At 41.3% G+C, this 27,943-nt stretch overlaps 1 protein-coding gene across 1 annotated transcript; it reads left to right on the forward strand.

Moving 5' to 3' along the window:
- Positions 1-1,047: 1,047 nt before the first annotated feature.
- Positions 1,048-27,718, forward strand: LOC310942839 (FERM and PDZ domain-containing protein 4-like; the record flags this gene model as incomplete). The annotated part of the gene is made up of 17 exons (XM_083908282.1): positions 1,048-1,088; positions 10,627-10,743; positions 16,187-16,347; positions 16,640-16,742; positions 18,141-18,186; positions 19,180-19,284; positions 20,304-20,411; positions 20,745-20,876; positions 21,377-21,496; positions 21,664-21,800; positions 22,014-22,140; positions 22,384-22,473; positions 22,602-22,784; positions 22,938-23,070; positions 23,154-24,134; positions 24,625-25,833; positions 26,493-27,718. 17 exons carry the CDS (start codon positions 1,048-1,050, stop codon positions 27,716-27,718), a joined length of 5,019 nt encoding a protein of 1,672 aa, XP_083764408.1.
- Positions 27,719-27,943: the final 225 nt, after the last annotated feature.

Below are 27,943 nucleotides of genomic sequence, written 5' to 3' on the forward strand. Positions count from 1 at the left end.
AAAACCCCTTTCCTGAATAAAGGGTTTTACAAGGGTTGTTGGTGGAACCCTCCAAAAGGGTTTATAAAAAGGTTCTACCTAGAGCTGAAAAGGGTTCTCCTATGAGGACAAGCCGAAGAACCTTATATGGTTCTACTTAACACTTTTATTTCTAAGAGTGTAGTTGTCAGGTCTTGACCATGCTAAGTACCTCGAGATAATGTATGCTATGAATCGAAAACAAACCAAGGGTACAGTAACAGACGTTCTAATGTGCAGCTGTGAGGCAAACACCTCAGCTGGGGAAGGAGAACATTAAGTCATCCCGTCTCTCCTCCTATACTCTCACTGCTCCCCTGTTGCTTGTGCTTGTAGTGTGTATTTAGCCTTTCCAACCCCTCTGTGCTTTCTGGAAACACAGCACATGGCTGAGGATTGATGAGACTATCCTTTGGGGAATGCTTGGAAGCTGGCTGCATCTCTTGGTAGCAATTCCTCATACACACACACACACACACACACACACACACACACACACACACACACACACACACACACACACACACACACACTCTCTCTCTCTCTCTCTCCGCACATTCCTCTTCCTCACTCCTCCACTCTCATCTCCCACCATTGCCACCTCTGTCCCTCCCTTCCTGCCTCTGCCTATCACTCTGGCTCGCTCTGCCTCCCCTCCACAGCTGTTGTTACTGTGCGGCTCCTGCTCATCATTCCACCGTGATAGAAATGAAATGAAGGTGGCTTAATACAGCTAATAGAGGCAAGCTTTGAAGGATATAGTTGGTTGGCAGGGGGGGGGGGGGGAGCTCTACTGCCAGATCCTTTTCCATGGGCTGTGGATTTGCGCTGTTGAGGCGAGGACAAGCAATCACTCAGCCATGCAGAAGCCCAGACAACAGGACTAATCTCTCCACCTGACTTGTGGAAGAGAGGCAGCACTTTTATTCCTGCATAATTTATTCCCTGCTGCGAAAGACAGTTTGGGACAATGGAGCCAGAGTGAAGTACATGGTACATTTGTAGCGTTGACTGCAGTCTGCAGCACACATGGATGTGTTCAGCTTTGTCAAGATGCCAAAGCTGTCAGGGTGAGTCCGACGGATGCTGCTGCTGCGTGTTTGCCTGTTTGCCTGTGGCTGCGCCTGTTTGCTTCCCAGAAGGCTGCGTGTGCTTCATGTGTTCAAAGGCATGACTGAGACAATGACACAGGGATAACGCCGGAGCGGCGTGATTAAAAATGCTGAGTTATTGATTGCCCAAGAGGGCAAGTTGTGCAGTCATGTGTGATGTGAAGTGAATGAGCAAGTGTGGTGGAAAGAGGTGGGGGTGGATGCAGAAGTGGATGCGGTTCATGTAGCTAAACTGTCTTCATCTACAGTAACTTCATACATGACAGTGTTTTGTTATGTCATAGATGAAAGACTATGAACAGACCTGCCAGTGGTTCCAGATTTTAAATAGCATCAGTCAGGAGGATCAGGGGTCGGAACAGTATATTAAAAATATATGTTTTTACATAACTAACTGTGTATGAAACATGTTTAGATATAAGACATGTTTTACTGAATATGGCCTTCATTATGAGAGAAGTTCACATGTGGCCAGAACAGGAGAAACAGCTGAAACCTTGTAGTTTTAAATATAAATTAGCATAGTTAAACAACATTGATTGCTCTTTTTTGATTCTTTGTGCGTGAAATCATGGAAAGTGTAGTTTAAAATATATTTTTGGCTTCGAAATTAAGTAGAGTACATGATATGAAGTCAAGAGTAATTCATTCATGACCAGGGCAGACACTTCACCTCATGCACCCATGGGTCTGCAAGATTTATCTGATCTGCCCCAGTGAACAGTAATCCTCCGAGAGGATTTGGCTCCATCAGGGACACTACAGACCACTGGTGTTGGAAACAAATAATCATGAGTGGGCAATATTAAATCAGATATACCGGTTTGTGTCATATTTGCATGCGTTTCATTCATCTCATTTATGAATCATCAACAAAAACGATTAATATAAATGTACTTTTAGAAGCAGTGAAAGATTATATTTTAACTCAGTATTCAGTTTTAAAGCTGCTTGTTTTTTAAATAGGATTCCTCGAGAAAATCAGACTGGTAGCAGAGATTTTTCATCAGGCTGTTTTCCAGTTAGTCCCCCTCCTTGGCAGCGTTTATGATGCAGCTTCCAGTGGACCACTAACGTCACTGCATCCTGTCACTGTTAATAATGCCACACAACGCTGTCCCTGATTATGAGTTACCACTGTTACAGTGGCACTTTTTTGTCCCTCCCCCCCCCCTTTCTCTCAGCTGCCAGCGAGAGTTACGCTCAACAGGATGCTGTTGCATTAAGCCTGATAAAACATTTTACACAAAAACACACTGCATGTGTTTGGAGATCTACAAGAAATGGAACGTTTCCCCTCATTGTCTCTTCCTCCTGCCTCGTAATGCCCCCAGATAATATCTGCTGTAACAGACAAAGCATGTTTTCTTTCATTTTCTTCATACTTTGTCAAGTCAAGTTTAGAACTACAGAGCATTCATGAAAGATGAAAGATGACTGACTCGTACCCATTTGGGCATTTGACCGAAGTTGTTCTGTTCTGATCTTCTAATGCAGTGGTTCTTAAACTTTTTATACCAAGTACCATGCAAGAAAATATTGGATTCTCGAAGTAACACCATAATCGCTGACGTTCAAATACAGTGGCCGAGCAAAGTCAGCTACACTCTTAGAAATAAAGGTGCTAAGTAGGACCATATAAGGTTCTTCGGCTTGTCCTCATAGGAGAACCGATTTTGGCTCCAGGTAGGACATTTTTATAAAGGTTCCACCTGGAACCCTTTTCTAGAGTTCCACCAAGAACCCTTTTAAAACCCTTTATCCAGGAAAGGGGTTTTAAAGGGTTCTCTGGATCAAAATGGTTCTTACTGGAACCGTTAGTGTTACCAAGAACCTTTGAAAAACCCTTTCTTCGGTAAAGGGTTTTTCAGAAGCAAATGGTTCCAGGTAGAACCTCAGCACTTGTAGGAGGACTCTTTCCCGAAGAAAGGGTTTTTCAAGGGTTCTCGGTAACACTAATGGTTCCAGTAAGAACCATTTTGATCCAGAGAATCCTTTAAAATCCCTTTCCTGAATGAAAGGTTTTAAAAGGGTTATTGGTGGAACCCTCCAAAAGGGTTCTTTTTTTATATATAAAGGTTCCACCTGGACCCAAAAAGGGTTCTCCTATGAGGACAAGCCGAAGAACCTAATATGGTTCTACTTAGCACTTTTATTTCTAAGAGTGCACTCGTACGGCACGCTAGCTTTTTTAGTACGAGCTGTGTGTGATGTCGTGACTGCCGGCCACTGATTGGTCAGAGTGCTGTCACAGGAAGAGGCATGATCGCAACGTCCAAACACAAGAATCAAATCGAACAATGCCAAGCTGTAGATCAGTTAAAAAGACTAGACAAGTGTAAAAATATTGGTTCATCTCTGAAATCTCATCATTTAACAGAGGAGTACGGCATATTTAGTGACAGCACTGCTGAAAGTTCAGTGACTCTGTCAGACAAGAGTCTGTGCTCCGGTCATGGAAGAAGAACTGAACAAATAGTTTTTAATTAACTGACTCTAATGATTCAGTTACACTGAAAACAACTGCCATACAAGTCACTAGTGACTTTGTGTGTCGTGGGTAAAACAAAGTTACGGTAGTTTCATGCAGCCCAGCAGTGAGGAGGTACTATTTGTATGTAGTTCAGACACTGGTATAGCGAAATTGGATTAAGATGGAACAAGAGACTCTAATTAATATTATTTAAATGAACTCCGATCATATAAGCTGGTATATACAGTAGAACAGTATTTCTGATATTCCTCCAAGTACCACCAGAAGAAGCTTGTGCACCACTGGTGGTGCAACATGTACCAAAGTTTGAGAAACTTTTAGAGAAATGTGTTCGTGGTGTTTTCATTATGTTCTTACATCATGTACCTGGTGTGAATGACAAGTTGGCTATGGCAATAATAAGCATGAACATTACACAGTTATGTCAAAAGTGTCAATTATCACTCAGTTGCAGTACAGGAAGGTGGTTGGAATGTGTGTGTATATTAGGTGACTGTCTATTTTTGCATGCATTAAGAGCTAGGTCTAGATTAGGGTTCTGGATAGCCTGGAGCTGGTGCCCCTGTAGTCACCTTCAAATAAAAGCTGAACTTTAGATGAGTGAAAGCTTCTGCGTCACAATGGCAACATTCAATGAAATTATGTTAGACTCCAAGATTTTCTGCTGCTGCTACTGCTTATTATTATTCCCCCCCCTGCTCTGCCACATTGTATGTTTTAAATCCATTATATAATGGCAAACTTTGCACAGGTAATCAGTGGCCTGGATACAGATTGATTAACCTAAATGTTCACCAGAGTACACAAAGACCAAGAGATCTGTCATACTTTGCCATTCAACTCATTGGCTCTTAGGAAAGAGTGGATCAGAAATTGCTCAGGGTCAGAAATGGGAGCCAGCTGGCTGGTGGTTGAGGTCCACAGCAGCCATCTATTTTGTTCTGTCCTTTAAGAGCTTTTAGCATAAAAGCAGTGAGTAGCACAATGAGGTGCAGGAGGATCAAAATCCAGTTCATTGCCCCCAGGGTAAGTGTATCACTATATTTGCTTAGTGTTTTACCACAGCACTGTAGAGCAAAGGACGCCTGGGGCACGTAACAATGACATAATAATCAAAACACACATTTATTTCATTTGATTGTTTTTGCTGTTTATAAAATGAGAGAAGTGGACCGTGTAATGCACATGTGAGCTGTGACTCGATATGTTTCCCACGTTTAAAGCGTTTGCAGGTTAAAATATGTAAAATGTTCCGACATAAGCTCACCTGTGTTCGCCGTTTGCTTTGCTTCACTGTTTAACAGGTAAAACCACATCCAGCTGGAGTCTATAAGACTCACATACTGTGAAATAGCAGTAGGATGGTGGTGGGTGGCTGTTTCCCAAATGCTGCTTTATTCCCACCCAGAGGAGATTAACTAACCAAAACCTTTCTATACAGAGGCACCAGCAAGCTGCTCAGGATAGGGTGGTTGCCCATGGCAACAATATCAGTGCTTCCAAAGACAAACACAGTTATTCAGTGTTCGGTTAGAACGATGGGTAAAATAGACTCTTATTCTAAAGTGACTATAGAAAATGTCAGTATTGCTGCACAATGCTTTGTTACTGGGGTAAAGTACAATTCCTCGTCATCAAGGCTCTGTGCTTTGGTCGTGTTGATGTTACATCATCACTGTTTGCTTAGAACTGAGATTTTTCTGTACACTGAATAAAGAGACATGATGCATCGTCACCTTGTACTTCAATAGTCACATTTAAAGAGTAATCATTATGTGATGTCATGCCGCGGCCACAGGATTAGGACCAAGGTGGTGGTTAGAGAAGTCAAGCAGAAGTTTTCTTCAACAAAAGGCAGCATATGTTTGCCCTCAACGGTCTAAAAGAGGAGCAGAGGAATAAGGCCTTTAATCGGCGAGGTTCCTCTCTGTCTGTGCCACTTCTCTGCCCAGCTCCCCAGCCTCCTCCCACGAGATGGCCATCTCATCTGCTGTCTCTCGACAGATTTCATATCCAAACACAATCACATTAGCAGTCTATTTCTGCATAAATGTCTCTTTAATTCAAGAGCACAGCGCAGTGTCACAGCCCTTTCTGACACACAAGGTATATATCTAACTGTATTTACTAATTATCACTATCATTTCTGATTTCCTACGTAATCCATCCATTTTTTTTCAACTTCATTAAGACTACCACTGTGGTTGTAGCAGTTTGTTTGTGTGAAGTATTTTGGTTAAGCATAAGATAGAGAGCTTCCAGAGCTACGATGTGATGTTTCATTCATGATGACGTACATAAAGCAACATTTGGATTATTATATGTCTCTGCACATGTACAGTAACCTGCCTCATACCTAATACATGGTGGAAAAGAAGGAATAAGGGAATTGGGAGTTTGGTGCTCTGACATTCAGCACATAAGTACAGCTGTGACGTACAAAAGAATGTTGTTGACATCCGTAATGGCAGGCATGTCACACCAGAGCGTGGTTTCACGTAGCCACATTGAGATTGTCTAAATTATTCAGACTAAGTGTGAGTGTCCTCGTCGGGAATGTACTCTATGCGGCTTATTTAACATGCAGAATTACTCCCCAAATTAACAGGATTTCTGCCTTCCCTGCACATCGAGACGCTTCTTTGCAAACCCCGCTCGCCTTCATCGAGATGAAAGTAAAAGTGAAGTACAGTGATAAAGCAGGGATCACATTGTTCATGCAAGTTTTATGAAGGATGTTAGGTGATCTCTTCCCCCGGCACAGTTCAGAACTGAACGTTCACACATATCGTCCAAATTATAGCCACTAATGAATTTGGATAAAAAGCTAGAGCCACAGTTCATCCTAACAAATGCTATAATAGCACACAATTAGATCTTGATGTCGGTGTTAGTTGTGGTAGCAAAGGCTTGTGGATATTATACCATAATGATAGTATTGTTACTTTCATAAGATTTTGTTATTTGTTATTGCTTTTTTGAGTACTACACGATAAACTCTAAAATAAAAAGAAATGTGCCATATCCAGAAAAAGTCAAGATGGATTTTGTATTTTGAAGTGCAACTTGTCCATCGGGATATTATTTAGGAAGCAACATGTACTTCCAACTTCTTGCTCTAACTGTCCGCACTTGGGCTCCAGCTCTTGTGTAACCTGTTCATGAATTGTGCAGCACGGTTTGCCCACTTGGCGCTCAATTACTTAGTCCGATGTGACCACGCAGGCATCATTTATTAATGCTACCTGGGGCAGATCAGTTTCACTGTCCACCAGTCGGTAAACCTTTTCAACCTCTCTGTTAAGCCAGAGTCCTGCATCTCAGAGGCACAATACGCCTCCCGCCCGCAGACAAAAGAAATCAAAGATCACAGTGTCTATGACTGGCTGTGGCTGAGAGACAGAAAAATGGATATTGAGAAACGATGGGTCAGTTCAGAAACCTATGTTGAGGACACGGCATAGCAAATTGTAAGTACAAAATCCTTCAATATGTTGTAGACCTTTGAAGAAATGTCAACAACTGCAGCACTTAAGGTGTCGTCTGACAAAAGATGCTGCAGTTCCTTGACCTTCTTTTAATTTACCTTGACTGAAAACTGAGATTGTCCCCGCAGCCCTCATGTGGAGGATAAAGCCGTAGATAACGAGGGAGTGAGTGACTAAAAACTATAATATGTAATATGTATTTCTGTATTAAAATGTCCAGAATCAGTGAGAATACTACACTCTTCGGTTCTTCGGCTTGTCCTCATAGAAGAACCCTTTTTGGTTCCAGGTAGAACCTTTTATAAAGCTTCCACCTGGAACCCTTAATGTTACCAATAACCATTTTAAAACCCTTTATTCAGGAAAGGGGTTTAAAATGGTTCTCTTAATTAAAATGGTTCTTACTGGAACCATTAATTTAACCAAGAACCCTTGAAAAACCCTTTCTTCAGGAAGGGTAGAACCTCAGCCCTTGAAAAAGAACTACTTACATTAGCGAAATCATTTGTAACACTCACTTCTTCACTAGTCAGTATATTGTCACTAAAGGATAACAACTTTCCATAGTCATCGCTCCATGTTTTCCTGCCAAGGTTAATCCCATTGTAATGGTTTGGGGTGTGTGTGTTGAGAAGGTTGAGTTCGCTTAGCAGAGGCTAATCAGCCACACAGCTACCCATGTTCCACAAAGCTTGTCCATTTATTTAACATAAACTATACTCCAACCATATAAGCCCAGTTGCCAGTCACAAATAATTTTAAAATGACGACGTGATGGGTTACCGAAAATTCACGGCACCTCACATCCACCAGTCGAGCTGAAATGGTATGAAAAAAATGAAGCAGTGACTGTGCCTTCCTCAGTTTGGTTGCGTGCCACTGCAGATATGAGCCGCTTATGGCTTTGATCACAGATAGAGAGGCAGAATGTGTCGTTGCGTGGCTGTCATTGGCGGCCGCGTAAAACAATGCCAGCGATATTTTGACACGTCACCAGGGTAAATTAGGCTCTGAACATAAGGTTTAAAATGTCCCAAAACAGTACTGTCATTTTATTTTTTTCTCTTCTACGCAAGATTCTAAGATAAAGATTATTATTATAAGTATGTGTATATTATCCAACAGTGACACAACTGAGGATAATGATTTTCTGGTCTTGTTTATCCGTCCGGTTTTGCGAATAATAAAATTTGGATTAATTACTTTGTCTATTCTCTGTATTATAGACCTTTGTTTAGAATTTCCGAGTACGTACAATCTTCTTAAAATGGTATACAGTGGTGACATGAACACATGATTTAGTGATACAATTAAATACATCACACAAGTTATGGATTGAACTTATTTTCTTCCAGAAAGTTTTGCTGAGCCAGATTACTGTGAACCAACGCAACACAATTTATTCATTTTAAACACAAGCAGCGAGTAACATGTCATATATTACATAAGAATACATTTGCCAACACTGCCAGTTGTACTGCTACATTTTGAAATATGAACAAAATACTGTAGATGACACCAGTATCCAGAGTAGAGTTCATATATCCATGGCAATAATACACACATATATAAAATATATAAAAACACACGTATATAAAAACATGAAACTTTCTGGTGAAGCCGCTAAACTCTGAGAAATATGGGTTCCACAAAAGGGTCCTTCTACAAGGGCTGAGGTTCTATCTTGAACCATTTACTTCTGAAAAACCCTTTCCCGAAGAAAGGGTTTTTCAAGGGTTCTTGGTAACACTAATGGTTCCAGTAAGAACCATTTTGATCCAGAGAACCCTTTAAAACCCCTTCCCTGAATAAAGGATTTTAAAAGGGTTCTTGGTGGAACCCTCCAAAAAGGTTCCAGGTAGCACCTTTTTATAAAAGGAGACCAAAAAGGGTTCTCCTATGAGGACAAGCCGAAGAACTTTATATGGTTCTAATTAGCACTTTTCTTTCTAAGAGTGTACTCCCGTATTGAGATAACAACAACCATTAATGGTCCATTCTGTAATATCGACTGCTAAGGTGCAAACCAAACAAGACAACACAAGAATTCCCAATATCCCACGCTGCTTCTTGAAGTCATCAAACGAGGTGTGTTGTTATTGATTTGATTAAGAAAGCCCTTAATCCAAGAATCTGAAATAGAGCTTACAAAAGGATTCATCATTGAGCGGAGCACTGCTCCAAAAACGTGTCATACAGTCTCCAGTGGTGTCCATTTGAGCTGCAGGAAATGTGTTCTATAGTTATACATCACTCCCAGCTAATGTATTGCAAGTCAGATAAATCTATACCCATGTGGAAACACTAATGTCCCCCCAAACATACCACTGTACTAGGGAAGAAATCCGATTGATTCCTGTGTTTTGAGACCAATTTAGCGCACAATGCAGCGAACAAAAGCAAAACACAATTACCAGCCTTACTACCTCCACTACTCACTCACTCTCATCTTCTACCTCTTTATCCTCCACATGAGGGTCGTCGGTGCCTTACTTACACCACTATTTATTATAATTCAAAGCACCCCGTTTAGATGTGTTGATTTTATGAGCTCAGGCACCATAAAAGCTGCGTTTTGGCTTAGGTTAAGAGCTTTATGGTATTTTGTAACCCGTCTTTTAACGTTGATGGGACGGAAATATATTATTCATATCTCATGTATGAAATGGCCATGTGACAGACATGTTCACGGACACACCCACACATGCACATACCGCACACTGTTTATTATCAGCAGTACAGTAACTGGGGGGACATTAAGAGGCAAAGAAAACAGAGGCTTTGAATAATGAATGTGAAGAGCCCTGTTACACAGCAGACAAGCCTTTGAAGTGACACAACTTACTGCCCGCCGCTTCCACAGCGTCACCAGTGTGCAGCAGACGCAAAGACGAGCACAAGGGTGCAGACAAAAAAAACAACAAACAAAGGACAATACTTTTCCACCAATTATACTCTCCAAAAACAAATACCTGTACTTGGGCAACTTGGGACATGTTAATGCAGATTTAGAGTGCTCTGGATAACAAACCGTTCAATTAATGGTGGTCAGTCATAACTGTCTGTAGTCTCTGAACATTGATCAAATAATCTTTTGCTGTGAGCGAATCAAAGAGCAGCTTAATCAGAGAACTCCTCTGGGCTTCTTTTATAAATAATGGGCTGACATGGAGAAATAAAACCAATTTCATGCCTCTCAAAGCACAAGAGTGAAGCATGACAACTCCGCCTGTGTGTCGAGCTTACGTAATTAATTTGATTTGCATTTTACTGGGTGAACTATGGCTGTTGGACATTGTTCATCATGATGGAATGGGGCTTTCTGCTATCACTGGGTGGAACAACTTCACAACTAATTTGTTTTATTATGTATGCGTCCATGATGAATGCCGCTGAGAATTTCCTTTTCACCTTGGAGCTCGATAGTGTTACGCAAGAAGGTTCGAATGTAACCACCGATTCTGATATAAAGTGGGGTCTGTGCTTCACTTCCCTCTCATTTCTTCCTCTGCAGCCACAGGACCAAATCATCGGGCTGGCCACCCCCTTCAGGGACCTGGAGCGCGGCGCAGGGACCCCCCAATGGATGGGACATGGGCACTAATAGAGAGGGGCGTGACTGCTACATCAAGTAAGTACCCTGTGTTTAAAGGAACCGAGTGGAGCTTACTCTGTCCCAGATGTTTCAGACGCTTTGCCAACCCGTGATTATTCCTGCCACGTCACTGCCTCCACACTGTCTCCATCTGTGCATTCAGAATACTGATTCTCTGTTGCCTCCACTGCTGCCTGCGCACACTCTGCCACTGCCTACTCTCACTCTCTCGCTCGTGCTCTCACACACCCACAACACTTCTCATGCAGTCTACCAAATGCAGAAGAGGGAGAAGAGGAGAGTGTGAGTGTGTACACATTGGTGTTGAAGAAAAAAAAAAATTCCACCTGTGCAGGGGATTTGTTAGGATGCAAGAGGCTGCATGTTCTTTACAGGAGGCTGGATCAGTGTTGTCAGTATAACTGATCCTACATAATAGGCACTTCTGGAAATCTGCAGAGGCAAGTAAAAGAAACAAAAAAAAAACAATTGTTTGTATGTTTGTCCTCATGTAACAAGTGATGTGCTGGTTTCATTTGTCCTGTTCGTTCAGCTTAGCTTTTTCCACATCTAAGACGTCCATGCTCTCACATAATTGTTGCATTCATGAGTCCTTTTTTGCTCCTCTCATATGTTATTATTATTGTTTTTTTATTGTTATTGAGATAACTCACACACGTCTTTTTATGCTCTATATGCACATTCAAAATGAAAAATTGAAGGTGAGCACTTTTCACACGTGGGTTAGAGCATGAGAAGCATGATGTCAGAGGAGTTATATAAGCAGTATGGAGCAGCGAGAGTGCTGGATCCAGAGTGTGCTGCGATGGAGGCAGTTCACGGAGGGTGCTGTGGCTTCACATTTTGTGTCCAATTTTGAGAGAGGCTCATGAATAATCAAATGTCTGTCTGTCTGTGTGACTCTCAGTGGCCATGTAAGGTTGTGAAGACTCCTGGGTGTTGATACTCGCTAGACTGGTATATTTCTCAGTGAAACACATGTAGAGGCTGCAATGACAGGAACACACGCATAAAAATAAGGCGTTCAATATTTAGTGTGGGGACACAAAATTCAGACGGACCAGACTGGAGGTTTTAAGGCAGATACTGCACACAAGGGTAACCTGATTGGCTCCAGCGTCCCCCTGTGACCCTCAAAGGATAAGTGGTACAGACAATTGATGGATTATTACCTCCACCAAGGAGGTTATGTTTTTGTCCGTGTTTGTTTGTCTGTCTGTCTCTTTTTGGATACCTCAAAAAGTTAATCCATTTTGGGGGATGTAGGTTATGACCCGATGATTCAATTTTTGTGGTGATCCAGACGGAACTGGATTCTGTCGGGTTTAAAAAAAAAACAAACGCTGTTATTAACCTTGAAAGACAGGAGAGAGTGTACTGAAACGGCGAGAAACCAAGCAGCCTTGGTGAAATGCTGTGCATGATGAAACGAGTGCTTCGTTTAGTTTCAATAATGTTCTTTTCTTTTAAGTATTAATTATTGTAATTTTGCTACCCTAAAATTAGCCCTGATCATCCACAGACACGGATTACTTTTTTTTTTTGGAGAAAATTTAAGAGGGGGTTTGAGACCCCTGCTTTAAAGATTGTTGAGGAAAATACACCGCTTAGAAACAAAGGATTATTTTGATGCTACTAATTGTTCTCTTTTTATGACACTGCTATGGAGAGGGAATCAATTAATTTATTGGGGAAAAAAAAAAACTAACAACATAATATGTGATAAACCACAATTATTGATTTCATTATTTTTATTGGAGTCGTGTAACAAGCTGAAGTACACATACTATAATGTCTACTTCAATGTTGTGGCCTTCAAGGCATAAACAACACTCTGCAAGGTTCTAAATATTTGATACACAGTGATCAATATCCAGTACACACCAACGGGAAAAAGACATTTCACATCCACTCAGCGTCAAATTGCATCAAAGCAGTTAGAGGACATTTCAACTAAATTACCTTTGGAAACCAGCGGTGAAATCGTCTATAATCTTTATACCAGACTTGTAAGAGTGGCACTTCTTGCTGCTCACTGTTCATGCTGCTGTATAGCACCGCATGGCTCATGACTGCTAGACTGCAGAGCTACAACTAATAGGTATTATTAGGAACCATTAGATGCATGACTGCCTGCATAATGGGAATCTAGCCATGTTTAGCAGGTGGCCATGCAGTGAAGGAGGCAGCACACTTCCAGGATGCACAGGTCCATACGGTTTGGATTTGTGCTCAATTTTTTCAATGTTTCTTCTTCTTTTTTTTGGAAAGAAAAGAAAAAAAAGAAAATAAGGGCTGAGGTTATACATGGAACCATTTGTTTATGAAAAACCCTTTCCTGAATAAAGGGTTTTAAAAGGGTTCTTGGTGGAACCCTCCAAAAGGGTTCCAGGTGACGAAGAACATTATATGGTTCTACTTAGCACTTTTATTTCTAAGAGTGCAGTTGATACTATGAGTTAATCCTGACTCCAATCTGTGTGTCTTTGGACTGAAGGGACCAGGATATGAATCAAGAACCCTGTTGAGAAACTAATCACAAAATGTGCACGCTGAATTATTGTTCTTTCAATCAAACTGATAAACACACTGCCAAAGTTCAGTAAACCTAAACTAATTTTACAGGGAACGACACACCTTTCATTAATTTTACTGTAAAATGACAGAATGAGAGCTTCTTCTAGGATAACCTCGGATAATACTGGTCATTATTTATAAATAATCTAGCCCTTGTTAGTCTTTTTTTTACTTTTCACAAATCATTACCAGTGTCTTCTGCCTGCCTGTTCATACTACTGAGAATCTGTGCTGTCCATGATTATACTGTCGCTGTGATTATAAAGTAGGTAATTGGGGAAATGTCTTCAATGGGTGACAGCAAAACAAATTTAGGGCAATCTGGCCACAACAATAATGAGTCTTGCCTGTTGATGCCTGGTATTCATCTTAAATTCATTTTGCAGAAGAAAAAAATGTTGATATCAAGGTTGCATCAAAAAAGGGCATTTAAAAAAAAAAGTGATTGAATTCTTTATTGAGCAATAAGTGCTTAACAGATCAGTTTAACTGAACAGAATCAAGCCACAGTATTAAGTCAAATATATCTTACAAAAACAACCCCAAACATTGCACTCCATCACATCTGAGAGAAGACAATGGAAGACTCGGAGCGAGGGAAGTTTTAACTGAAAGCAGGATAGCACATAATTAATTACAAATGCACGCATTAGAGCCACTGCATAATATTAACACAGTAGACATTAGCATTAAGATTCCCTTATTAGCATGCACCACCATTTTAAAACAAATTAGTAGTGCAGTACTAATGCATAGTTCTTCAATTACCATTAAAAGGAAAAAAAAAGACTGGCCACCCCAGCAGTGTTTGATTGACTTATTGCGTGGGTCATGATCAACAACAGTAAACACTCTGTATTGAAAGGGGGAGGTGTTTGAAGATGAACCTTTATCGATCGCCACGATGAGAAATTCAAAAACAGAAGCTATCGCAGCAAATGTCTATGTGAGATTTCAGATTGAGATTGTTGCCGTTTGATTTCGCTGTGCTGCCACCGCAGTTCGCCGACGGCAGTTTTCCATTTGATATACGTTTTATGGACATTAAAGAAGTCTAAGTCTAAGTAACAAGAGCAGAAATTCTTTCTGGAACAATTATTGTTACCAAGAACCCTTGGAAAACCTTAGAGGCAAATGGTTCCAGTTAGAACCTCAGCCTTTGTAGAAGGACTCTTTTGGAACCCTTATTTCCAAGAGTGTAGAGAGGAGAGAATCGGAAAACCGCCTGTACATAGTTTCCATTTTGTTGGCCTATATTGAGACAAAGACTGATACAAATGTTATTTTAAATACTTGCAGTAAATTGTAAATAACTGCCAGATATTGAACGTTATTCTGGAAAAATGGGCAAAAGTACGTACGTTGTTTTATGGTTAAAATAAGCAAAAAAAAAAGTCCAGACGGACATTTTGAGGCTTAGGTGTTAAGGGTTAAGCTGGTGCATTTGTATTGTTGTTTTTATTTTCCTTGGCTAACTCATACAGCTCGATTTACATCAAATTATTTATTGCACATTTAAAGTATTACGTTGTGACCTGGATCTTGTACAAAGATGAGTCTTTTACCCTGAGGTTTAGAAAATTGATTGACATAAATTAAAGATTTATAGGCAGCTAAGACAAAGAGACAAGTAGCGACAGACTATAAACCTCTAAACTCACACACCAAGTAATGACCCAATTTCACTAAATTCTGTGTTTACAGACTAATGTATTATTTATTCTTTAAACTAAAGGTGAGCTCATCACAGAGATTGGATATTTAACATTTATGGTGGCGGCAACAGCAGCAGCTGCATCTCACGGTCTGTCCTCATGACAGTTTGTTTCTTTGCTGATTTACCCAGGTCTCAGAGAGAATTCCCAAATATCAGTTGACAATTACCAAGCTTCGAGCATTATTGTTGCCCTTGTTGTTGCTATTTTTTTTAATCACACTGGATTGCAATTGACAGATCTCACTGGGTCTTTGTGCCATGAAAGATTAATTGTTAGTGTTTAGCGGTGAATAGTACATGTGTCAAGAATAACTGTGAATTACACAGTCTGCCCACAGCTTTAATTAACCAACAGCGTTGGCAACACACAGAGCTGCTGCTGCATTTGCAGCCAGAGGGAGAGAGAGAGAGAGAGAGAGAGGGAGGAGACGCACAGTAAAATCTCTGATCACTGCAGGGAATGTTGAAGCATTCAGTTTGTGCAAGAGCTCAAGACCACAGACATTTCAGTGACTGGGGTCAAATAATGGCTGAAGCGTTTGAAGCTATGGGGAGAGGAAATGGCACGATGCTCCCCATTTTACCTGTTCTGCATCTTTACTAAATGCAGCATGTGTCATTTGTAACACATTATGGTTTGAGTACTACGGAAAACTGTAACTGCTTCTCAGCGAAGCGCACAGTGGATATTTACGACGTGAGAACACAAACATTGGAGCTTGAATGCTTTCTCCCACATGATCTATTTTTGCAGCATTGCACTAGTGTCTTATTTTTTAATGATGGCATCCTGGATTTATTTAGTAAAAGAAAAAATATACCGTTTATATACCATTTTTTGCATGAATCTGCTTGTTATTTTCTTGACTAATCAATTACTTATTCATATTCTGTAAATGAACAAGAATACCCATCACACATTTACTTAATGGAGATGCTAAGCAGTGCAAATTATTATGCCAAATGTTTCAGAGCAGAAAATTATTTTTTTTAACGAGCTAACTGCTTCAGCTTCAGTTGTTTTTTTGTTGTTGTAATGAATAAGGGTTCACATTCAAGTGAAATTAAACACAAGCTTCACAGCTCCAGATACAAAATGACTGTAACAAAAGCAACCAGACATGATGGCAAAAACAGAGAGCAACTTTTTTGTCAATCCCACAGCCACATCTCCCAGAGCGGCTCCCTGGAGGAGATTCGTCTGGACGGAGACAAATTTGTGCCACCAGCGCCCCGGAAGGTGGAGATGAGACGAGACCCGGTGCTCGGCTTTGGTTTTGTGGCAGGCAGTGAGAAACCGGTAGTAGTACGCTCAGTCACACCAGGTAAAGTGAACCAGCGGCACAAGCTCGAATGCAGCAGTGACTCATTCGATCCCTGGACATCATCAACACAATCCCCAAGGGAGAAAAAAAAACCTCCAAAAATATAGTGAGAGGAAAAGCACACAGGCTCAAAAGCTGTAGTTTACTTTGATGATTCATTGATTTAAGCAGCACTGAGTCATTAAGAGTTCATTTGAGCTGTGAGGAACAAGACAGGAAACCAAGAAAATGAAGAAGAATGACATGACTGTGCACATTTTGCACTTAATACTTGTTTGGTGTGTGTTGGCAGGGGGTCCATCAGAGGGTAAACTGATCCCAGGAGACGAGATCATCATGATTAATGAGGAGCCTGTCAGTTCAGCTCCGAGGGAGAGGGTTATTGACCTTGTCAGGTATGACAGCACATCAAGATCAGATGCCATTTGCCTTTTGTTAAATCTGTTGCTGTTGATAACGTAGTGTCTGAAAAAGTATCCCCGCCTTTAATCCGCTGCTTCCCAAAGTTTGGGAAACGCTAGCTCAGAACATTTCTGTCAAGTACATTAAAGTGTGACCTTTTGACAGAAAAGAGGTCTGTAAATGAAATTAGTTTCAAAATATGTGTTTGCAAAAGCATCCATCTCCTTTAATGGTGCATGTGTAAATCATCACTGATGCAGCCAAAAGGTTTTACTGCTTCCAGTTGATTGTAGTGCACATAATGCACCTTGGATCTAGTTCAGGAGTTGGCATCATTGCCACACTGACATATAAGGTAAACAAAGGTTCACACACTTAATTATGACAACACGTTTTTTTTATCTTTAATCATTTTTTAAAGTAACCCATCCTTATATGATATATATTATAAGAAATATTAACCCTATATATGAAATGCTCTCAACAAAACATTCACATCTAAGATAAATACAGGTAGCAAGAAAAAAGTTAAGCAGTATGTGCTAAAAAAAAAAAAAAGCTGTTGTGGACACTAACATTTTGGTGGTAACTGGTGAACTCCCTTGACCTACTTGACTTTCATGTGACTACTTTAAAATAAATGCCAAGCTGTGTTTTGCTAATTGAATGAATTAAACGTGAAGATGCAGTGGCGGGAATGCATTTGCAGTGACAAAATATTCTACAGATGTGGTGCATCATCTGATCTTATGTCTGGTATAATAGATACATGGTCAAGCTGTTGGGTACCTACATATATGTTGCTGTCTTTGAATGATTTCTGCCATCCATTGTCTACCACTTAATCCTCCACATGAGGGTCACAGGGCTGCTGCCAATCCCAGATGACATACTGTATCTAGGGCGAAAGACGGGGTACACCCTGCACAGGTCGCCAGTCCATCTCAGGGCCAACATATAGAGACCCTCATACACTCACACCTACAGGCAATTTGTGCATTAGTTTGTTAGTATTGTTTCAAAATGGCCACCTTTGTGCCTTTATTCTGCCTCTGTTCTGTATAAAAGGCAGAAACACGGGATCCAAAAACTGAAATCCAATCCGAAATAATTCAACCAAACTGTTTTAGTCCCTCGTTCCATTTGCTACAATTCACCTGCATGCTAGTGTTGGTGGTTTTCTCATGCATCTCATCAAATTAGTGTCACTGAAGCAGCTGTCAGTAAACAGTAAACACCACAGGTAAAACATCCCCATGTTAACACTGCATCATAGTTGTCGTGGCCTTGTGTAAACTCTGTCTCGACAATAAAGCTTTGCATTACACAGGCAATCACTGGGATATGTTATTGTCCTCGCAACAATTAAAATATTGTTTTTCTTTCTGCAGGAGCTGCAAGGAATCCATTTTGTTGACCGTTGTTCAACCATACCCAGTAAGTTTCTCCGTCATCTATATTCAGTACAGTTCATGAGTGGCGTTCAGAGCTTATTATTTTGTTGACTGTATGAAGGCAAGACATTAATCATGCCATATTGTGCTGGCACTGTATCAGCAAAGCCCTATAGCTGTGTGATGGATTGGGGCTAACTCAAATTGAGTCCAATTGATTATCTTTGGTCACTCTCATGTTGTAGCACAAGATCTTCACAAAAGCTTGGATGAAGCTGACATATAATGTCATAGAGTCACTAGGTGGTGGTGGACACACAGCACCAGGAACATATATTTGGCATTTGTTGACAGTTCATGTACTAACTCAGCGAAAATGTAGTTGCAGTTCCAAAAATAGCCCGAAAAAATCAATGTGTGTTCTCAGACAGGACCACATAGTGTAGGTAGCAGTACAGTATGGCAGGGTATTTGAAGGTTGATAGCAGTGATGGTGTTTTATAATGGTCTAAATGCCTAAATGCAGTGAATGCAGCCATGACTGGCTATATATTTGCATCAATAAGTGGCTGGCAAATGTATATAAAAAAACATTTCCTAAATCTTGGAAGTCTGATATTAGTACATCCTTTCATCTTGCATTGAATTCAACCATAGTGTCAATTCTCCAGGCTCAGTGCGATGAATGTCTTAACAAGTGGTTTAAGTTGATTGATATGCAGGGAAACAGAGATTTTATAATTCCACATTACTCAAAGGATCAGCCAGGGATTAGAGTTATTCAACCATGTAAACTCCATTTAACAGGTGCTTCTTTGCAAGCTCAGTGACATGACAGCAGTGACGGATCATATGCTGTGTTATAAAGTGCCACCTTAATTACATTGGCGGGGAGAAATAGGAGGTCGCCGTGTTTCAAGAGGGACTCATCCTTGACTTGTGTGATGAAAAAACACAATGTGACTCATCTCTGATGGCAGGGATTGTCCTTTAAATCTCAGTTGTTTATTTTCTGTTTTCTTTTTCTTTCCAAAAGTCACCCAAATCGGCATTCATCAGCGCAGCCAAAAAGGCCAAGTTAAAGACTAATCCTGTTAAAGTCCGCTTTGCTGAAGAGGTCATCATCAATGGCCAGGTTCCAGTAAGTCACGATTTATTCTGTACACATCAAGGTTCTGAAGAAGCTACAACAACAGACTATAACTCGTAGTGAATCCAGAGCACAGAGCAGAGTGAAAACATTATAATTTACGAACAGAAGGAAAGAGACACATGAGAAAAACAGCACTAGGCTGAAAGAGAGAACATGTGTGACTTAAGGAAAGGGGGGCCTCTTTTACAGAGACCCTCCCCAATTGGTTGGATTTGTCACATAGTAGAAATTCATTGAAAATAATCAATAACTAATTTGAACATAAGGTGATCACATGTGTATTCCAGCAACCGACCGTTTGGTCTGTTTATTTACTAAAGAGTTCCCTTCACTGGTGGGCAGACTGTGCGTATTTTGTACAGAGCCAGCTTGATCTCTTGGTTCCCAGTTTTTATGCTAAGCTAAGCTAACCATCTCCTGATCGTATCATTGACAATTTCATCTCAGCAACAAGACCACACTCTTAGAAATAAAAGTGCTAATTTGTACCATATAAGGTTCTTCGGCTTGTTCTCATAGGAGAACCCTTTTTGACTCCAGGTAGAACCTTTTTTATAAAGGTTCCACCTGGAACACTTTTGGAGGGTTCCACCAAGAACCCTTTTAAAACCCTTTATTCAGGAAAGGAGTTTTAAAGGGTTCTCTGGATCAAAATGGTTCTTACTTGGAACCATTAGTGTTACCAAGAACCCTTGAAAAACCCTTTCCAGAAGAAAGGGTTTTTCTACCTGGAACCATTTGCGCCCTTTTCAGACGCAAATGGTTCCAGGTAGAATCTCAGCTCTTGTAGAAGGACCCTTTTGGAACCCTTATTTCTAAGAGTGTACAGTATGCTGAATTGCTCTTTCAATTTCCATTTAATCCTGCAACACTTCTATCTTAAATTTCCAAAGTTACAGTGGTTAATTACAAACATTTCAAATGCACCTCCTCATGACAGATGCTGTATGAACTTTCAAGAATAAAAAAGTGAAATCGACTTATCACGATTCTCATCCCATCCTCAGGAAACTGTGAAGGACAACTCCCTTCTTTTTATGCCAAATGTTCTAAAGGTGTACCTGGAGAATGGGCAAACTAAATCGTTTAAATTTGACAGCAACACATCCATTAAGGTAGGTGCTGGAACGAACAAACCCTGCTTCACATAGTGCTGTGACACAAAGTAAATTGAAGTTCAGTTTAAATATTCAATGTTATTCACAGCTATACTGTTCACCGTAAAGTGCAAACTTCACTGTGGCTACACAAACAGCAGCTGTATCATAAGATAACAAGAGCGGGCACAGCAATCCACATTTCCCTCTTTATTCCACTTCAGTTAAAAAAATGATGTGTGAGAGTGTTCATGCTGTAGTGTGTGCTCAGGTGTGAAAAAACAGTACTAATGGCTTTTAGATGAGCATGATTTGCATGTTATATTAACAATGACTTTGTTCATGTGTAAGGACGTCATCCTGACCCTACAAGAAAAGCTATCCATTAAGAGCATCGAGCACTTCTCCCTGATGCTGGAGCAAAGAGCTGATGGATCTGCCAGCAAACTCATGCTCTTGCATGAGCAAGAGATGCTCACTCAGGTGAGACAGCGCTGTCAGGTGACACTATACAAGAGAGGGGCACAGCAAAAACACACGGTGGATATCCCCTTTCATGGTTTTTACTGCATTGCACTGTGGTGTACAGCAGTAACACATTAACACACAACATTTGCAGGCTATTTTTCTTAATTTGGTTGTGCATAGAAAACAATGTTGCCGTGAAATTATTTGACATACTTATTTAATTATTTATCGATTGAAGCTAACCCAGTGATCCCCAAAACCTGGGTTGGGACCCAATGGGTCAGTAGGGATTCCCAAACAAAGCTGCAGAAATGTATAGAATATGTCATAAATAATGTGCATAAATTAATTTTTTCAATAGTTTGTCATCTTTAAAAAGCGGGTACTGTTTGTGAAAAACTGAGCTAACAATTTAACCTTTTTTTGGGTGTTAGGTGTATATTGTATGCAAATACTTAAACTGGCATTTTGTAGACTGCATGACTAATCGGACCCCTCTTTGCCTTGTACTCTAGGTGACACAGAGGCCAGGGTCACACAAGATGAAGTGCTTTTTTCGCGTCACTTTTGTCCCAAAGGATCCCCTGGACCTACTCCGGAGAGACGCGGTAGCATTTGAGTACCTCTATGTTCAGGTAAACATAAACAAAGATGTTTTGCAATTAAGTATGGCGATGAAGAGGGGCATGTTAGTAAGACCTGAGTATTTCATAACATCCTTTCAGGTTGTTGTGGATGTGTTGTAATGAGAATATTGACTGAAGGGTAACCTCTTCCTGCTGTCTATCACCTTCACCTTCAGAGCTGTAATGATGTGGTATTGGAAAGGTTTGGGTCAGAGCTGAAATATGACACAGCCCTGCGCCTGGCCGCCCTGCAAATGTATATTCTAACCATCAATACCAAGCAGTCCCAGAAAGTTTCCCTGAAGTATATAGAGTAAGTATATCACATTTCACACTGCGTCACGTTCACTCGAAACAACGTCATGTCTCTCATTTGCAGAGCCACATTTTGACATTATTCTAGCTGTAGAGCACACTACTTCTAGTTAAGTCTGATTGTAGCTTGTCAGTTAATCAATTGTCAAATGATGATTTGATCCCCCCCAGAGTCTCATTTTAAGAGTTTTTATGTTCTAATTGTGTGCAGAAAGGAGTGGGGTTTGGCATTGTTTCTGCCTCCCGCAGTGCTGTCGAGCATGAAAGAGAAGAACATCAAAAAAGCCCTCACTCACATCCTCAAAACAAACCAGAACCTGGTGCCCCCTGGTAAAAAGGTACAGCATTCATCTTTCTATGTATGTATTGTATCTTCATCTCTATCTTTGTATCTTACACAGTCTCTCTTTGCCTTGCCCCATGTCTGATAAGACTCTTAAATGCCACCTACTGGAGTCTTCAATTTCAGATTATTGGTGCAAGACGATGGCTTAAACAATATTAAACGATATTGGCTCAGTTGCCCATTGGCTGTGAGTAGCTAATTTAAATGATTGCATCTTGTTTCCTGCTTTTTGTAGCTGACTGCCTTGCAAGCAAAGGTTCATTATCTGAAGTATCTCAGTGACCTGAGGCTGTATGGAGGACGTGTGTTTAAATCCACACTAATTGTGAGTGAAACCATCTAGCTATTTTACATTATGCACAGCTAGCGTGTGAAACAATAACACTTGTCAGGTTTCATGTTGTTCATTTTCATGCAGAACATGTGTTCTCTTCCTTTTTTTTTTTTTTACAGCAAGGCGAGAAACATACAGAAGTGACATTGCTGGTGGGGCCCAAATATGGAATCAGTCATGTGATTAACACCAAAACGAACCTGGTGGCTCTTCTGGCTGATTTCAGTCATGTCAACCGCATCGAGATGTATACGGAAGATGAGAACAGGGTTAGAGTGGAACTACATGTCCTGGATGTAAAGGTTAACAAACCTTCTGCCCTTTTACAACAAAATGCGATGCTGACTAGTTTTTTGTGTACATTCTACATTGTCTATGAATCTAAATGTTCTGTCATTATAAACTCAACCCACAGACCCACTGTATCATTTATTGATTATCTGCCTTTTTCACAGCCTATCACTCTCCTAATGGAGTCTGTTGATGCCATGAATCTGGCGTGTTTGACTGCTGGGTACTACAGATTACTGGTGGACTCCCGACGCTCCATCTTCAACGTGGCCAAAAATACAGACAGTATGGAAACAAGTATGTCTCAAATGATCGCACGATGACTCAACAAGAGGTGAATTCAAATAGACCTGTTTCATGTTTCTGGTTCCTCTTTGCAGGCCATGCAGTGAGAACAAAGCAGAACTATCAGGCCATCGAGTGTACATACAGCACGCCTCATACAGCGTATGAGGACCGAAATAACCAGAGGTTCAGTCAAGATTATTGTGATCAGGAGTGTGAATATGTCAACCACGGGAGGTGTGAGGGCCAACTAGTATACACAACTGAGATACATCAGCCTCAGCACTCAATGCTCACGGCAGAAAGAGCAGAGTGCTGCAGGATCCCTTGCACCCAAACTTATCTTAACATCCCCAGGCCCAAATCCCAAGAATCCTCCAGGAGTGCAAAGGTCTCCTTTATATTTGGAGATCCTCCCTTAGACTGTGTAAACCCCCAAAATTTGGGCTACCAGAGACTGATGGATGAAAGCCCAGAGATTCTGGAGAATCACAGCCCCATGTACAGGCGTCTTGAGGAGGACTATAAGATGATGGATGCCATAGAGGATGAGGATGGGTATCACTACACCACCAAAATCTTTGGTCCTACTGAGTGCATTGAGGAGCCACTGCTACACGATATCTGCTACGCAGACACAACTGATGATGCTGAGGATGAGGATGACATCAGCTGTGAGGAGGACATGGTGATGAGTGACATTGACAAGCCCATGTTACTATCTCTCTCAGGGTCCACAGATGACATCATTGACTTGACCTCCCTCCCTCCTCCACCAGAGGGTAATGATGAGGAAGACAATGACGTACTGCTGCACTCTCTTAACCTGGCCATTGCTGCTCCTCCTCCTGGCTTTAGGGACAGCTCTGATGAGGAGGAGCAGCAGGGGGGAGCAGGGATTCGAGCCCAGGGAGCTGGAAATGACATCCCAGTGTCTCTCATAGATTCAGTGCCCACCCACAGAGCGGAGGGCAATGGAGAGCCCCTGGACAATGCAGTGGTGTCCACATTACAGGCACTTGAGGCCCTCGCTGCATCAGAAGAACAGAGTCCAGCACAGGCGGAGAGCAGCACAGGTTCTCCTTTCACCATTGTAACATTCATTCATTAACCTCACACATGTTCCAGCCATTCATTTTTGATTTGTTGTTGATTTTTTTTTTTCAATAAAGTTCATTTTGTTCTATGTTTCCATTTGTGTGTGTATTTATTTACTCATTCATTTGAACATACAATCAGCCGTGTTCATTACAGTGTAAATCATTTTGTCAAGATTTGTTCCCATTTGTTTTTTTTTCATTTGAACGCTTACACAATGCCAGATGAGTCAGTGAGAATTCTCTGTTAATATTTAATAGTAGTAAAATGTTGTCATGTAGTGATTTATAGGCCTATTTTGTATGGTAATTGTTATTTTTAAGAACCCATTTACACTTTTCTCATCCCCACGCTCATTTACATTTTAATTACAATCAGTTATATTTGACTCACTCCATAATCTGTGATAATTTCCATTTGCGTCAGATGAGATTGCTAATGAAGTGTTTGTCTTTCTGTGGTACACAGGTGTAGAAATATCACGAGCATTTAGTCCTGAGTCCTCAGATTCTGGCAACGAGACAAACTCTTCTGAGATGACTGAAAGCTCTGAGCTGGCCAGCGCTCAACGGCACTTAGAGAGCCACCTGAGGATGCATGTAGCCACTGCAGAAGGATACCACGCCATGAATGATGAAAAGGCCAATGTGTCTGCACAGAGTGATGGTAGAGCAGGAGCTCTGCAGTACACTCCACAGGAGCATCAGGACGACGAGGTGAAATCATCTGCTGTTGCTTCCTCTCAGATATTTCACTCAGATGGAGGCGAGATGGAGCCAGAGACAATGGAAATAAAATCTGTCAGCGACTACTTCACTAAGATGCACATGGGCTCAGTAATGAGCAGACAGAGAGGAAAACAGAGGGAGGCAGACAGCAGAATGCAGGGCGATACCTGTGAATCCTCTGCTAAATCGCACATGACTTCTCAAGACTCAGCGAAGGAGGAGCCCCCTCATCTTGTTGGGAAGTATAATGCTTTCACTGTGAGAGATTCCTATTACATGAATCAACTCGATCTAGGGAGGATTCATTTAAAAGACATGCATGAAGCATTGCAGCAGAAAGCAACTGTAAACAAAATGGCAGAGAGCCTCTCGCCAGAATGTGTGAATGAGTCACAGGCTCCCTTCACAGACAGGTTGAAAATCAAGGGAGAGAAACAGGACTTGGATCAAAGAAGCCAAAAGATAAATGCCCATCTCCGCTCCCCATCCCAAGGGCCCATCTCTGCACAGGGAGATGCCACAAGACAGGATAATGAGCAGCAGCAAATTAAGATTCCAGTGTCAGAGCAAGACACCACACGGCTATATGAATACCATGTGAGCAAGCGTATGCCATTGATACAGAATGAGGGTATGCATTCTCTCCAAAGCTCGCAGTGTTCTTCTATAGATGCTGGCTGCAGCACAGGCAGCAGCAGCTGTGCCACGCCGATGGATTCTCCCCTTTGTGCCACGGATAATATGCACATACTGTCAGAGTCCTCCATCAAGGGGATGAGTTATGTAGCTGCTGAGGAGAGGGCTTATGGGCCTCCAAGCCAGGGGAAGGTTGGCCATTCCATGGATCCCACCCTGCTGAGGAAGATCCACGCAGCTACCAGCGCTGAGCCAGGCTTCACAATTGCACGGGATGGCAGTCACCGGATGCCCAAGATAAAAGAAACCACAGGTAAAACTACACAGTGGTATGCTACCGATTATCTATATCTGTAAGAAAGTTGTTCATTATAGAAAAATAAAGGCAGGAATGTAGTCCTCGCAGACAATTTGTTCAACTTACAAAACTATTCCGATGACTTTTGTCTACATGTGTCCATGTTTTGAGATATCTTTGAGTTTCTGTATTCACATCAGTAAATAGAAGTGAATTGTGTTGGCGCTACTCACAGAAATGAATACTTTGTATGGGCCACAGAATTCACTGTCTCCAATTTCCATTGGAAGAAAGGTATTCTGTGACAACATTCCCCATGGGAAATTAAGTCATTCAAATTTTTTGATGCGTTTAATTTAATTAATGATGAATTTCTGTCATATTTTCTTAAGTTGTTTTTTTTTACAGAGAGGGCAAATAAAATCCAACTTTTTCATTAGCGAATTTCAAGTATTAGAATGCAGATATTGCTTTCTACAAACACACTCTTTATGCTTTGTTATGTTTCACTCTGTCAATCTGGTAATCATAAAAAGCAAACAAGAGTATTCCGTAAAATATCATACTATTTGTCTGCATAATTGAAAAGAATTAAAAAAAATGTCTGAGAAGAAGTTTTGTTGTCAGGTAGATGCTTAACAGTTCTCTTTATTTTCCTACTACCCCTAGTGTAGCTTGCACACAGCTGAAGAAGCCTGGGAAAGATTCATCTTTAGCTCTCTGTAACAAGACAACCACCAAAACCATGTCACCACCGTCATTACAAAGTAGCACAGAGCCCAGCCAGCTAACAAGGGCTATCTCCGAACCCAACTCACACGCCCTGGCTATCCCCTCAAGCGGATCGTCATATGACCCAACAACAGGCAGCATCAGGAAGCCACACAGGGTTCGGATGCTCAGGAGGAGTTGGAGCACCATGATGCCAGGTTCTAGGAGCTTAGAAGCACTGATAGAGAAGACCAAAGCCACACTTACAGGGAAGAGTGGTGGTCAGAATTTCCAGTCTCAAGAAGCCCCAAAAGCGCAGAAAATGTACTCTGCCAAAACCTTACCCAAAAGTTTTTCCCAGGGTTCGGTCACCTCTGGTGGAGGGCTGCAAAGAGGAGCCTCACAGCTGCTGCCAGAGTCGACAGCGCCGAGGTTGGATGCAGGTACCTGGAGGTGCCGAGGGCCGTTCAGCCACTGCTTCCTCCGGAGAAAGACAAATACTGATGGTGATAGAGAAAGCAGAAACATGCCCCCCAATGCGCTGTGTTCTCTCAGCACAGTGTCTCTCTGCTGTGAGGAAAAAACAAAGCAGAAAGCAGGCCATAAAGCTGAGCAGAGTAATAAAGCTACTCCTATGAATGACGTGAGCCTTGAAGCAAGGCTGGCATATGTAAATTCAATGAAGGGAAAAACTTATAGTCTCCACACAGGGTTCGCACTTGCTAGGAAGGATGCCTTAGAGATGGTCAGTGTGTTGCATTCCAGCATAGGCCACTTGTCCAGAATGGACAAGCATGAAGTCTGTGACCCTGATATGGAAACATGCTCCCAGCTGCTTATCATGCAGGCCAAAGTGCTGAGCAGCTCCTGCAGTCAGATGCCCCAGGAGTACAGCAGCCCAGAAGAGTTACTACTCACTCTGACACACAGCTTTCACACAGTCTGCTGTCTAACGCAAGCCTGCATGTCACTGGTGGAAGGCCTGAGCACAGAGAGGGACCGGTGTGAGGTGGTGGCCAAGGTAGATGAAATTGTCATGAACTATGTGTCTCTGTTGAAAGCTGCTGAGACAGCTTCTGGAAGTTCCCCCAGTGGCCAAAGTGTGAATGCATTGACACATCACTCTGCCGCCATGTCTGCTATTATTACCGCACTAATTAACTCACTGGAAACACTGCTCAACAAATAAACTGCAGTTATTTTGTCTTGATTATTGATTTTAAAGCCATACATGAGAGACATGGGTTTAAAAACCAATGTGAACTGCTGTGAAAATAAATCTTGCCTTGTGTACACAATATTTTATGTAAAGTAGAAATAAAATTATATAAATCCTGTAACTTTGAAATAGATTATATGAAGGCCTCATACAACCCTCGAAAATATATTATATATACAACCCACAAACACACAC

Source organism: Microchirus variegatus (assembly GCF_963457635.1).
Source record: "Microchirus variegatus genome assembly, chromosome: 22".
Taxonomy (NCBI): Eukaryota; Metazoa; Chordata; class Actinopteri; order Pleuronectiformes; family Soleidae; genus Microchirus; species Microchirus variegatus.